We start from the raw sequence: 15,623 nt of genomic DNA, 5'->3' as shown, positions 1-15,623 counted from the left end.
GTCGGCTGTGTTAGAGACGAATGCCAGATGCAGCATAACCGGGAGCGGGTGCGGGAACACAGCCTTCACCGGCTACCTGCTTAACGGAAAAGCGAGGCAGTTCAGCATCTACCAGGAGCGGGGGCGAGAACACTGCCTTCACTGGTTGAGTTAGAGACGAATGCCAGATGCAGCGTAACCGGGAGCGGGAACACAGCCTTCACAGCGGTGCTACTACTCGCCGAACAGAAAAAGGGATGTAGCTACATCCGCATTACCGACAGAGGGAGAGGGAGCGGGAGCGAGAGCACTGCCTTCACCTAGCTGGGTAAAATAAAGAAGCTTAACAGCAGAACTTACACAGCACAGAGCCGTAGTTACAGTAGTAACTCTGGCCAGTACTTGCACGGCTTGGAACCGTAGTTACAGTAGTAACTATGGCCAGTTCTTATGGCTTAGACTGTAGTTACAGTAGTAACTATGGCCAGAACTTACACAGCATAGAGCCGTAGTTACGGTATTGACTATGGCCAGTACTTACACGGCTTGGAACCGTAGTTACAGTAGTAATTATGGCCGGTGCCTAAAAGTGTCAGCCAAACGGCTGCCCACTAGATAATATAATATTGGGAGGATGAAATCCTCCTTAATGGCCACACATGCAGAGCACACAGCACACACAGTGAAGATTGTTCTCTGCATATCGTCCTAGTGCTAGGAGTCTAGTACTAGGAGCAGTAAATACAACAATATAGCGCTACTGCAACCATAGCATGCGTTTACCGGGAGCGAGAGCACTGCCCTCACCGGCTGAGTTAAATAATGAAGCTTAACAGTACATGCAAGGTGTTAGCCAAGCGGCTGCTGCTAACAACCAAGCAACCAAGTCAGAACACAATGTTAAGACCAGATAATTAGCTTCTAAGAAAGAGAACAGCCCGCATAGAACCGTGCCTGGTTACAGTAGTAACCGCACATGCAGAGCACACAGCACCCGCAGTGAAGATGTTCTCTGCATATCATCCTAGTGCTAGGAGTCTAGTACTAGGAGCAGTAATACAACGATCTAGCGCTACTGCAATCAAACCCTATGCTACCGGGAGCGGGGGCGAGAACACTGCCGGCTGTGTTAGAGACGAATGCCAGATGCAGCATAACCGGGAGCGGGTGCGGGAACACAGCCTTCACCAGCTACCTGCTTAACGGAAAAACAGGGCAGTTCTGCGTTACCAGGAGCGGGGGCGAGAACACTGCCGGCTGTGTTAGAGACGAATGCCAGATGCAGCATAACCGGGAGCGGGTGCGGGAACACAGCCTTCACCAGCTACCTGCTTAACGGAAAAAACAGGGCAGTTCTGCGTCTACCAGGAGCGGGGGCGAGAACACTACCTTCACTGGTTGAGTTAGAGACGAATGCCAGATGCAGCGTAACCGGGAGCGGGTGCGGGAACACAGCCTTCACCAGCTACCTGCTTAACGGAGAAACAAGGCAGTTCCGCATCTACCAGGAGCGGGGGCAAGAACACTGCCTTCACTGGTTGAGTTAGAGACGAATGCCAGATGCAGCGTAACCGGGAGCGGGTGCGGGAACACAGCCTTCACCATCTACCTGCTTAACAGAAAAACAAGGCAGTTCAGCGTCTACCAGGAGCGGGGGCGAAAACACTGCCTTCACTGGTTGAGTTAGAGACGAACGCCAGATGCAGCGTAACCGGGAGCGGGTGCGGGAACACGGCCTTCACCGGCTACCTGCTTAACGGAAAAGCGAGGCAGTTCAGCATCTACCAGGAGCGGGGGCGAGAACACTGCCTTCACTGGTTGAGTTAGAGACGAATGCCAGATGCAGCGTAACCGGGAGCGGGAACACAGCCTTCACAGCGGTGCTACTACTCGCCGAACAGAAAAAGGGATGTAGCTACATCGGCATTACCGGCAGAGGGAGAGGGAGCGGGAGCGAGAGAACTGCCTTCACCTAGCTGGGTAAAATAAAGAAGCTTAACAGTACACGCAAGGCGTTAGCCGAGCGGCTGCTGCTAACGATCAAGCGAGATCAAGTCAAATAACACACATGTTTAAGACCAGATAACTAGCTTCTAAAGAAGAGAACAGCACAGAGCTGTAGTTACAGCAGTAATCATGGCCAGTGCTCACACGGCATATAACCGTAGTTACAGTAGTAACTATGGCCAGTACTTACACGGCTTAGAACCGTAGTTACAGTCGTAACTATGGCCAGAACTTACACAGCACAGAGCCGTAGTTACAGTAGTAACTCTGGCCAGTACTTGCACGGCTTGGAACCGTAGTTACAGTAGTAACTATGGCCAGTACTTATGGCTTAGAACCGTATTTACAGTAGTAACTATGGCCAGAACTTACACAGCATAGAGCCGTAGTTACGGTATTGACTATGGCCAGTACTTACACGGCTTGGAACCGTAGTTACAGTAGTAATTATGGCCGGTGCCTAAAAGTGTCAGCCAAACGGCTGCCCACTAGATAATATAATATTGGGAGGATGACATCCTCCTTAATGGCCACACATGCAGAGCACACAGCACACACAGTTAAGATTGTTCTCTGCATATCGTCCTAGCATGCGTTTACCGGGAGCGAGAGCACTGCCCTCACCGGCTGAGTTAAATAATGAAGCTTAACAGTACATGCAAGGTGTTAGCCAAGCGGCTGCTGCTAACAACCAAGCAACCAAGTCAGAACACAATGTTAAGACCAGATAATTAGCTTCTAAGAAAGAGAACAGCCCGCATAGAACCGTGCCTGGTTACAGTAGTAACCGCACATGCAGAGCACACAGCACCCGCAGTGAAGATGTTCTCTGCATATCATCCTAGTGCTAGGAGTCTAGTACTAGGAGCAGTAATACAACGATCTAGCGCTACTGCAATCAAACCCTATGCTACCGGGAGCGGGAGCACTGCCCTGAGTTAATAGTTAACCTCAACAGCAAGGTGTTAGCCAAGCGGCTGCTGCTAACAATCAAGTGACCAAGTCAGAACACAAATGTTAAGATCAGATAATAGCTTCTAAGCAATAGAAAGTACTTACCTTACTCTCTGCATCTAAACGAAAAACGGGTTTAAAGTATGACCCTCTGGGCTTCCATACTAAATTGAATGAGGGACACAGCCAAAGCTGGGACTCAAATGCTAATGATAGCTCGGGCACAACGCTACAAGCAGCACTTTCAAAAGAGCATAAGGGCAACTTTATGGGAGAGGAAGCGGGAACACTGTCGTCACCAGAAAGTCTAAGCCAAACAAAAAATAAGACGGTAATCAGGACAACTTGGCTGGGAGAGGGTGCGGGGACACAGCCACCACCAGCAACAAGCTGACACAAACCTGCGTTAATGACCCGTAGCTCCGACTGTCAGTCGCGAAGCTGCACGCGGCCAGCTGCTTGCAGAGACATCCCTCAGATCAAACGTTCAAACCTGAACGCTGTAGGCTACACAAATGTAGCCACGGTACCCTCGCACAGCGAGAAGATGATAGGAACAGATCCTCTGACGACACCGGCTGATATAGCCGGTGTCACGTGGGTCACAGCTGACTTTGTTGTTATTGGTACTCGAGCTGCGCATGCGTGCGATGGACATATCCAGTGCTTAAAGCACCGCCTCAGTGGTCAGTAGGGACGAAATAGAACAACTATTTTATTTTGATTCATGTGCAAAGCTGAGGCAATAAAAACTCATACTTTATTCTTCTTTTAACTTTTTTGTATTGTATTTTACTGAAACACTTTGTTAATTGTTTGTTGTTTATCTGCATCTCTTTGCTTGCCTAGGGAAGTCTCTTGAAGAAGTTATTTTTAACCCTACAGAATAAGTGGATGAATAGACTCCAAGGAGTGAAACTAAGACGTGTGATGCCTCTCTGAAGCCTCTGAACTGCGATGAGATGGCTACGCAGACCGCAGTCCCAAAATAGCACATGCACACTTATTCCTGGCTGTTTGGAGTAAGTGTGTCTGTGGAGGGGGGGGCAGATGCACAGAAAGGGCACAGAAGAAGTGCAAACGTTTGTGTTGCCACAAAAAGCAGCGTGGCCCTGGGTTTCCGGAGTGTGGAAATCAGCCGTGTGTGTATGTCCCAAAATAAATCTGCCGTTTTTCTGCGTGCTGTGTTGTAATACAGTCTATGGTTGTAACACCTGCTGCGGCAAGAAAGTGATGTGATTTGAAAAACAGGAAAAGTGAAATACATTTACATTTCATTATTGCAAAATAGATAGATTTTTGTTCCACCTGTGTTTCTTTTACCAGTGGTTATACAAAATATTGAGATGTAGACAAAGTGTAGCAGTACTGTTTTACTACAACTGTAACAGAGTATAGAAATACACTTTATACTATCATAGTACAGAAGTATCAGCATACAAAAAGAGTATGTAACATCTAAAGTACTCACATAGGTGTAAAGTAACTAAGTACATTTACTCAAGTTATGTACTTAAGTACAATTTTGAGGTACTTGTACTGTACTTGAGTTATTCCATTTAATGATACTTTGTACTTCTACTCCACTACAATTCAGAGGTAAATGGTGTACTTTTACTCCACTACATGTATTTAATCCCTTTAGTTACTTCACAGATGTGGATGAATGATGTGAAATATAACCAAGTGTTGAATCAGACTTTAGTTCCACCTGGAGTAAATCCACCAGCTACCCTGCAGTCTACAAAGTCATTCAAACTAGCTGCACCTTTACCAGCTTTGAGAACACTTTCATGACATTTCACTGAAATGGACCAATCTGCACAATGACTACTTTTACTGTCGCTACTTTAAGTATATTTTGATGCTAATACTTTTACTGCGTAAAATCCAGTACTTTTACTTGTAACAGAGTATTCTTCCACTCGAGTACTTCTTCCACCTCTGAGTACTCATTATGGTGAATCGCTTTTTTAAATCTTTTTATCATAGTGAATTTTCAAAAAGAATTACTTTTTATATACCTAATATTACATTTAATGTTGCAGCTGGTAGAGGTGGAGCTCATTTCTATCATAGTAAATACTGCTGGGTATCTTAACACAATTATATAATGATTTATAAGTCACTAAATACTATTATATATATCATATATATTCTTATTATATAACTTCTAAATATGTGTTGAAAAAAGTTAGAAAAAGTAAAATATTTCACTCCAAATTATATCGCAAAGATTAAAGTCAAAAGATAAAAAGTCAATTTATTTAATCATTTTTTATTAATTTTTATTTATATTTTTAATGAGTTCATATTTGCATTATTTTTTTTTAATTACATTTTTTCCAAGTATATTACTTATTTAATTTCCAAAACTTAATATAACACTGTCGTTTTTTCAACATTTTCTTGGTGACTTTCTGAAGACAGAGTTCATGTGGATGTCTCTCTGTACTGACTCACCCTTTAGGAGACACTGACCAGACTACCGTCCCTTGTCTCCCCCTCCCTCACACTCTCTGCATCCTGAGGACAATGGTCCACTTTCACAGTGGGGCACTCCGTCGCCCCCGCGCAGGGCTGGGCCAGTCCACTTGAATCACAGCTTTGAACCACCCACTGGATTTTCTCTCCAAGTCCGGGAGCGTAATTAGCAAGTGGTTTTTACATTTCAGTTGGTGGGTCAGTGTTTATATTTAGCTTGGCAACAGGTTCTCTATTCAAATAACACACGTTTCCCAGGCCTCTCTTCCCGCCCTCGTAAGTGCACTCGCTGCAGTGTACAGGTACGGAAAAGAACAGATTTTATAGATTTTAATTTTTTACAATGAAGGAATAATAGCGTTGCTTTGTTCCTCCCTAGCAAACCACAAGACGGGGGAATACAAACAGTTTGTTCTCGACTTTAGATGTAAAATGCTGGCTGAAATGTTTCTAATTAGTCTGGGATACGAAATGCGAAGAGCAGACGGAGAGTGGTGAAGTAAAAGAATAAGTGACAATGTGCTGAAGGCTTAGAGTTAATGAGGGGGTTCCCTCTTATTCTGGGCACACATTTGTACGGCAATTTAATGTTCATGAAGTACACTGGTTTTTCGTTTTTACCAGATTTTAGCCCAATTCCTAACCTTACTGAAAGAGGCTATGGCTGCTATGGATTGGCTGACTATCACAATACAATCTTTCCCGAGTTGGGACGTCCCATAGAGGGGCAGCTCAAAAAGTCCTATTTGTCCTCCGTCAACACCAACTCCAGTTCCACTGTTATGCTGATGACACACAGCTCTACCTCTCAACAGAATCAATGTCTCCAACCACACACTCCCAGCTCAGCACCTGCCTCACTGACATTAACATTTGGATGCAAAACAATTTTCTAAAACTTAACTGGGACAAATCGGAACTTATAATCATTGGCCCAAACTCACTTACCCGCTCAACCCAAGATTTTTCTCTTACCATCGATGGCTCCATTGTCACCCCCTCCACTCACATCCGTAACCTTGGCATCATCCTTGACCCCACCCTCACTTTCCTTCCTCACGTCAACCAGGTCACAAAAAACGCATTCTTCCATTTAAAGAACATCGCCCGCATTAGACCCTCCCTCTCATCGACCGCTGCTGAAACTCTGACCCATGCCTTTATAACATCCCGACTGGATTACTGCAACAGCATACTTTTTGGATCACCTGCATTCACACTAATAACACTTCAATATGTCCAAAACTCAGCTGCCCGCTTGCTCACCTCCACCCGACGCTCCGACCACATCACCCCTATCCTCCATGACCTCCGCTGGCTCCCCATCAAACACCGCATTGACTTTAAAATATTACTTTTCACTTTCAAAGCCCTCGACAACCTTGCCCCCCCCTACCTCTGTGACCTCATCCAACGACACACCCCCACCCGTCGCCTCAGGTCTGCTGAAGCTAACCTACTGCCGCCCATCAGGACAAAGCTCCGGACCTGGGATGACAGGGCCTTCGCAGCAGCCTCCCCCACACTCTGGAGCCCCCTCCCCAGCCACGTCAGATCCGCCAACACTCTCACATCATTCAAACAACCTCTCAAAACTCACCTTTACACTCTTGCCTTTAACTCCTAATCAACTAACCCCTCGCCTTTATTCCTCCTAGCTTAGCACTTTCTACTTTTGTTGTTATTTTGTTTTACTTGCTTGTAAGCCCTTTGAGCACCAGGAAAAGCGCTTTATAAATGTAATGTATTATTATTATTGTATTGTGGAATTTCATCAAAAAGCAAGTTAGGTAGACAAGAGAAGCAGCTTCATGCTTTGACTCAAAATGAACATGATATTCAACATTTGCTAGAAGACTATAGGATTATTTGTAGTTAAAGTGGCAATAGCTAAAAAAAATGTGCTCCATCATTATGAATAAAATGTTGATTGCACAGGCAATGGCTGTGGAATAATGACATCATCAGTGTAAGCCTCTCTTTACAATGCAATTCTGTCTCCTTCCATGTCCGGATCTCCCTTTCACTATATGTTTCCACACGGACCCTGTTGAGGGGAACACACACCGGAGCAGGCATGCGGATGAAGCCAGGGTGTAAATATTATGTTACGTTCTATGTACAAGTTTTATAAAGTATAAGCAGCTAAAAGTGCTTCAACCGTCCATTCTTGTAATATGAGGGGCAAGAATGAAACATGGTGGCAGCGGAAATTGGAAACTTGGAAGTAAGAGAGCAGTACAAAAGAAGAAAAAGAAAACGCACTGTTGCTGTGCAGCTAACCAGCTAGCCTGTCTGCCAGGCATCTACATCATAGCTGATGACGTATTGATCGCAGGAGAAGGTGACACACAAGAAATGGCCTTCAGAGACCATGATGATACATTGAGACAGTTTCTAAGCAGATGCAGAGAAAAGAATATCAAACTGAATGCAGAGAAATGCAGGTTGAGGCAGCAGGAGATGCCATATGTTGGACACCTGCTGACAGCAGATGGACTGAAAATGTACCCCGAGAAGATCAGGGCAGTGAGAGACATGCCAAGACCAACTGACGTGAAGGGCGTACAGAGACTGATGGGCATGGTACATTATCTCTCTAAACTCTACACACACCTGTCAGATGACTGTGAGATTGTGAGACAGCTCACACACAAGGACAATATGTGGGAATGGACAGAAATGCACGAAGAAGCATTCAGCAGGCTCAAGGACAATATAGCCAAAACACCAGTACTGAAGTACTATGATGACCCACAAGAGGAACTGGCATTGCAGCGTGATGCTTCAGAAACGGGTCTGGGAGCAGCACTGACTCAAAAAGGGAAACCTGTAGCATTCGGGAGCAGAGCACTGACACCAACCGAAAGGGGCTTTGCCCAAACAGAAAAAGAATGTTTAGCTCTTGTCTATGGCTTGGAAAAGTTCCATCAATACACGTATGGCCGGAAAGTGACAGTACAGAGTGACCATAAGCCGTTGGAGAACAGTGTCAAGAAGCCACTGTTCAGTGCACCAAAGAGACTCCAACGTATGTTGCTCAGACTTCAGAGATATGATTTTGATGTGATTTATGTCCCAGGTCGTGACATGTTACTTGCAGATACATTGAGTAGAGCATACTTACCAGAGAGCTCATCTGCAGGAACAGTGGAAGTTGAGATTGCGACGGTCAATATGGTGGCCTACTTGCCTATCTCTGAAGAGAGACTGAGCACAATCTGCTCTGCTACACAAGGAGACAGAACGCTACAGACACTGAGCAACACCATTCAGAAGGGATGGCCTACACATAAGAAAGACACACCGATAGATATTATGCACTACTACTCGTTCCAGGAGGAACTGAGTATACAGGATGACATCATCTTCAGAGGGGAGAGAGCTGTCATCCCATATTCACTACAAAGGGACATCCCCCGCCGGATCCACTCCTCTCACCTGGGTGTGCAGGCATGCCTCAGGCGTGCGAGAGAATGTGTCTACTGGCCGGGAATGAATGAACAGATACAAACGTTCATAGTGAAATGTGACATTTGCAGATCAGTTGACACGAAACAACAAAAAGAGACACTACATCCACATGAGGTACCAGGCAGACCACGGGCCAACGTTGGTACAGATGTGTTTACCTTTAACGATAAGAACTACCTCATTACAGTGGACTACTATTCCAACTTTTGGGAAGTTGACTACCTACCTGATACAAAGTCAAGTACTGTAATTAGGAAGCTGAAAGCTCACTTTTCCCGTCAGGAGATTCCGCTTATTCTTTTTTCGGACAATGGGCCCCAGTATTCGTCCCAAGAGTTCCAGCGTTTCAGTCGGCTGTGGGAGTTCGAGCACAAAACGTCGTCTCCTGGATACCCACAGAGCAACGGGAAGGCCGAGTCTGCTGTGAAAACTGCAAGACGACTGATGCTGAAAGCTAAGGCGGCGGGACAGGACCCGTACCTGGCTATGTTGGATCACCGCAACACACCTACTCAAGGACTGACTACAAGCCCGGCTCAGGGACTGCTTAGCAGGAGGACCAGAACTCTACTACCTGCTCGGGACAGTCTCCTACAACCCGAGGTGAAACAGACAACACAAGAGCGGATTGACAGGCAGGAGAAGCAAGCCACGTACTACAACAGGACTGCTAAGGACATGCTCAAACAGGGAGACCGGGTTGGAGTTCAGCCTTACGAACCACACACGATCTGGAGGACGGCTACTGTGGTGGAGCCTGTTGACCACAGGTCCTACACGGTGCAGCTGGAGAATGGAGGTGTTCTAAGGAGGAATCGACGTCACCTGAGACGGGTCCAGGGCACGGTACCGAGTGTGACAGCCCGTACGGTGACTGTTGACACTCACACGACTCCAGAAACAACCCCTGACAGAGTCCTGTGTGACACACAACACACAACAGACTGTGACTACAGAGCTGGCCGACCAGCTGTTAGGCCACAGTACTTGCAGGACTATGCACACTGATATGGGGTCACTGATGTGATGTGACTCAAGGACTTTGGGGGGGATTTAAAAGAAAAAACGTTGAGTGAAAATTGTATTTTGAAATTTGTATTTAAGAAAAAAATACCTACACTTAAAAAGAAAAGGAAAAAGGATGTTACAATAGTTGTTATATGTTTCCACACGGACCCTGTTGAGGGGAACACACACCGGAGCAGGCATGCGGATGAAGCCAGGGTGTAAATGTTATGCTACGATCTATGTAAAAGTTTAATAAAGTGTAAGCAGCTAAAAGTGCTTCAACCGTCCATTCTTGTAATATGAGGGGCAAGAATGAAACAAGACACAAAATAATAATAAATTATATTTCTATAGCGCTTTTCTTGAACCCAAAGACGCTTACATGGCATCACTGCATACCTGGGAGCATTTTGCTAAGAGGCTACTCATCAAAAAGCATACGACTTAATAAAACACCTTACAGTAGCTAACCCCAGGCATCGAAAAAGTAGAGTAACGTTAACTGTTTGAACTGTACCCGCCAAAAGAGCCCCGTTGACAGAGGATACAAGATGAAGAGGGGGAGTGATTCAAAACGTTGTATCTAATAAGCTAGATCATTAAAGCACAAACCTGCCTACTTAAGGATTCATAAAAGCGTTTATTCTGTCTTCATTATAGCACTGACATCACAGTTTCAGTTGGTGTCTTGCTTTGAACATTAGCGTTAGCTGCTAGCAGCCTTATTGCTAGCAAAGATCTAAAGACAGAAAATGTGTACTAAGGTCTCTGGTATGCAAAAGTTAAGTGTAATGTTTTGTTGGCAGCTCTGAGTAAAACATAGCCTCGCTAAGGAAATGTTGCAAAGTTGTATTTGTTCACTTTAATCAGCAGTACAAGTGTATGGGGAGGAGAGCGTACCATTGGCGGGGACGTAGGTGAAGCGCTGGTACTGGCTTCTTTTCCTCTTGCCATTACAGACGTAGAAGTTGACGTGGACCGGAGTGGAGAGTCTTTGGTTCCGATAGGGAGGGACTTCAATGAGTAGCGAATTCTGCAACAAAGTAAAATAAAGTAATTAATATTGTTTGTAACAAAGAGACAATGCAGAGGTTAATGTCCATTGCGTGAAGCCTTTTTATTTGATTAGTTGTTTTTTATCTTACTGTTTTTCATCTTTGTTAGTGTTCTAGTTCCCTTGATCTTTTTTTAACCCTTTTTGTGTGTCTGCCTGTATGTCTCGTGTGCTGCTCAGTCACTTAATGTGTCACCTGATAGAGAGATAAGGCCTTTTTAACTTAATAAAAAAAATGTATTAAAACATTCATAAATGGAATTACAGTTAATGTTCTGTGGTTTAAAAGGGAGAAACACAATTGGGTTTTAGTTTTGTTTGAATTGAATTCTTGTATTCAAACAGTTGACTATTTGCTGCTAAGCATGAGCAAAGAAATAATCGTAGCTTCTTTCGCTTAAACCCAAAGCCTGAGGTTGTGTAAAATGGAGGCTGTGGATAAAATCAGAAAATCTGGTTCTAATCCCAAACCAGGGACCCACACAGAGACCATGAACTGAGGTTATGGAGAGCCATGGTTATTTGCACAATGAATACATTAAAGTGGGGATTGTCCAGACAGTTTATTTCCCCAGCAAAGCTTCCTGCTGTCTGCGGGAGAGCGAAGGCCAGTTGCAACCACGTTCACCAGCTCCATATGTGTGTGTGTGTGTGTGTGTGTGTGTGTGTGTGTGTGTGTGTGTGTGTGTGTGTGAGAGAGAGAGAATGTGTGTGTACTGGAAGACACAGAGCAGGTGCAGCGCCTCACACAGAGACACCCTCGTATCCGCTCCTCCATCTCCCAAACACACACCACTACATCCCTCTATCTTTCTCTCCCTCTTTCTCTCAGTCCAAGCCATGACACACTGCCCAGCACAAACTCCCACAGGATGAAGGGTGGACTTTTGAGAACCTTTCAACACTTTTAAAAAACACAACAATGCTGTTCCCCCTTGAGGCTGAGAACATCTACAGTCACATTCCAGTTGCACTTCTGTGCGTGTGTCCTTAATGCTATCCCATGCTCATATCAGCCCCAAGGAAGCCCTGATTTACAACTATTAAATGTGTAAAACATCATGATGGTGCGATGTTAAACAACCACACTGCCATCATGGACTTTATCAGCCTATTGGAGTGCATGATGTATATATATATATATATATATAAATACTAGGGCTGTCAAACGATTACAAATTTTAATCGGATTAATCACAGCTTAAAAATGAATTAATCATGATTAATCACCATTCGAACTATGTCCAAAATATGCCATTTATTTATGTATATTGTTGTGGGAATGGAAAGATAAATGAAAGATGGCGGATATATCCATTTAACATACAGTATCTATGTTTATTATAAAAAAATTCGGCGTGTCAAAATGAAAGACAACCCACACACCTATCAATCATCAAACCGTGGGGTCTTAATTCATTACGTGTTGCTTTCTATCAACGGGGGAGTACTTCAGGAAAGTCGACAGAGGGGGGGGGGGGCGGCGGCGGCTAGTGGAGTACTTCGTGAGTCGTGACCACAGAGTGTGAACGTTGTGATCAGCTGTTTTAACGCAGTTCTCCAGTGAAGGGGGGAGTCTCCCTCCGCAGCCGGTTGGCGTAGTTTTGGCACAATTCCGTTGTACAGACCGACGTTAACAGCAGCCCTGTCTGTGCACATGGAGACCGACTCTGTCGTCCGGTGATCTAACCGCCTTCTGGAAAAGCTTCACACGTACGTCGGTACGCAAATGCGCTTTGTGACACAAGTGACGGTATGCATTTCAGATTACGCACATAACCTGCGTACCAGTTATGTGCACCCCTGTACTACAGCAAAAGTATTCTCCGTCGGGACTTCCTGCAACAACACCACGCCGTTATCAAAGATGTTCTATTGAGAAGACGATCACTACGTGACAAAAGTTTTCAAAACCGTGGCTACTGAAATCAATCTGACTAACTGCTGTCTGTGCAATTTACTCCGCGCGAGTTGGCAGACTTTATTTTGCTTACTTTAACATCATTTTTCATGGTGGGGCTAAGCCATTTCTTGGTATGGGTGTAGCCTACCCCAGCCATGCCCTGGCGCTGCCACTGGTGGCACGTATGGGGCGGGCCATTCTGCACATGCAAATATTTTAACGCAATTAATTCTAAAAATTAATTACCGCCGTTAACGCGATAATTTTGACAGCACTAATATATACATATATATATATATGGGCGTGATACTTTCTAATCTCAAGCAAAGTTTATTGTATGTATTATACAGTTATATATGTTTTTGTGCAGGTAAATGGTCTGTTCACTCCCACCCTGCCTGAAGTGCCCCCATTGGACTCCTTTGTTTACTTCCACAACATGGCAACATCACTATGTAACACTAGAGAGTTACATAGCACTCCAACACATTGTACGTAGCAGGCTAAGGGGCGGGACATATCTAAGCCCTTGACCAATCACAACAGAGGCCGCCAGCTAACCCATCAGAGCAGTGTCAGGGTTGAGTGAAGCAGGCGGGACCCAAATGCAGATTTCAAAGAAAAATACCTTTATTCCAAGGCCAACGCGTCAAAAACAGAACACTACCCCGTGACACAGTCAAAGACAAACACAAGGAACTAACAATGACAGACAGAAAAAACAGAACTTAAATACACACAAGACTAATCACATAAACAAGACACAGGTGAGGAGGGAGGAGAAAACACAGGGGCACCAGGTGAACACAATCGAGTAATCAGGGAGGAGGGAAAACAGACAGAAAGCAACAGGCAAGGCAGGGGGTGAACACTCTTCAAAATAAAACATGAAACCAAAGACAAGACAAAACACAACACAGACAGATCGTGACAAGCAGACTGGGCTCTGGTTTCAGACAGAGGGTGAAAAGAGGTGTTGTAGCACAGGCAGTATAAGAAAAATAAAGAGCTTTTTGAACATTAAAGCGGGTAAACACAACACAGTAGAGAAACAAAACACTAACGTGAGCCTGAGAATGACCATAGTAGGGCCCCTTTAAAGTGATGTGACCACACAAAGTAGGACCAATCGATTCAATTGAGAACAACTGCTTTAATTCTGAAATTAAACCGGATCGGTCACGTTAAGAGTGTCATGTGTATCACTCACAGCCTTCGAGACGTCTCTGTCTACCTTGGCCTCAGTCTCCCAGAGGTGGTGTCCATCTGGAAAAAAAAAAAAAAGACTTTTTAAGAGACAAATCAGAAAATAAGAGATGGCATGAGCGATGTTATTATTATCCGTTACATCAGTGATGAATTAAACAGCCGCACCACGTATCGTCTCTCCCGCCGCCATGAGCTCATAGTCTAGCAAGTAATGCAATCCTAAAAAAAACCCGAGTCATACCAAAGAGATGAGCGATATCTTTGGTGGAGAGAAACCCTGACTTCATTGCAGTGAGGAATCCCAACATGCGGCAGCAGCTGCAGGACTCATTAAAGCCGGACGACTGGAATCTCGTCTCAACTCTCAAACTCCTAATTCCTTGCGTTCTCATAGGAATCGTTCTGTTATCCCAATATAATGATCGTTAAATAGTAGTTTTCCCATTAGGCAGTAAAAAACAAGGCATCATGTGTTGAAAAACACTTCTGTCTCCCTGCCCAGTGAGGCGTCAGAGTAAAACTACCAATTCATTCAACACAGAAGGAAACCATTGCAGTTTCTTTGGACACATTAACAAGGCCCTAAAAAAGGACTGCGAAAGGACTTTACGTGGAAAGGAAGCCACAATTTAAGAAGAGAAGAAGAAGAAAAGGTCAGCTGTGGCCACGTTTACTTGTAGAAAATGAAGTGAGAGATGTGTTTTTACAGGCTGCAAGTTGATAAGTGGAGCGCTTGAATTGAGCACACAGCACGTCGCAGATGGACGGGTATAGAGTTTGAGAGGTGGCACAGCTGGAGGAGGTGCAGCTTGGCAGTGACAGCTCCCATTAGGTCTGAGAAGACACAGGAAACCTGCTCCCGTTCCTGTATTTTCCCACACTGTCTGTCAGCTGTGGAGCTGCTGCTGCTCTCCAGTTATAACATGTGTGTCACCTTAGAGAGAAGGAACCCTCGACCCCAGAGGAAAAGTCAGTGTTGTTGCCAGATCTCCGGAATGTAGGCACAGAATAAGCTTAGAGAAGGAGATACAGTGGGCTGTCATTTTAATGAGAGACTTAAGGGTAGCACTGAAGGGGAACGGGCTCAGCTGGGCATTGAGCTGCTGATATTTAAATGCATTTATCTTAAAGGTGGGGTAGGTACGTTTGAGAGACCGGCTCGAGATACACTTGTTGTTATATTCCATGGAATGCTCTTAACATCCCGATAGCGATGAATATCTGAAGTGCTTTGTCAATAAATCCATAAAAAATGTCATTTCTGGAAGCCGTGGCGAAATGAATACAAATGTCTATATATATATATATATATATTTAGCCAGTCAGCTAAACTATTTTCTTTTTTAAGTTTACAGACTTTTTTGAGTAAAAAAATGGGTCACTTCTTGATGAACTTTTATTAATCCCTCATGGGGAAATTATTTCTCTGCATTTGACCCATCCTAGTGTTAGGAGCAGTGTGCTGCCATTTTGAACGGCACCCGGGGAGCAATGTGGGGAACGGTGCCTTGCTCAGGGACACCTCATGTAGCACTTGGTCTTGCCAGGGAC

At 44.7% G+C, this 15,623-nt stretch overlaps 1 protein-coding gene across 1 annotated transcript in view; it reads right to left on the bottom strand.

Annotated features, from left to right (window-relative positions):
• nfatc1 (nuclear factor of activated T cells 1) overlaps positions 1 to 15,623 on the bottom strand; it is a 68,276-nt gene that overhangs the window by 19,792 nt on the left and 32,861 nt on the right. The window contains exons 7-8 of the mRNA XM_034094606.1: positions 14,074 to 14,129; positions 10,807 to 10,939 (exon numbers count right to left, since the gene is read on the bottom strand). Of these exons, the coding sequence (XP_033950497.1) occupies positions 10,807 to 10,939; positions 14,074 to 14,129 (189 nt within the window). The remainder of the gene's footprint in view (positions 1 to 10,806; positions 10,940 to 14,073; positions 14,130 to 15,623) is intronic.

This window comes from Pseudochaenichthys georgianus, chromosome 11, assembly GCF_902827115.2.
Source record: "Pseudochaenichthys georgianus chromosome 11, fPseGeo1.2, whole genome shotgun sequence".
Taxonomy (NCBI): Eukaryota; Metazoa; Chordata; class Actinopteri; order Perciformes; family Channichthyidae; genus Pseudochaenichthys; species Pseudochaenichthys georgianus.
This window is presented reverse-complemented; position numbering and strand designations above follow the sequence as displayed.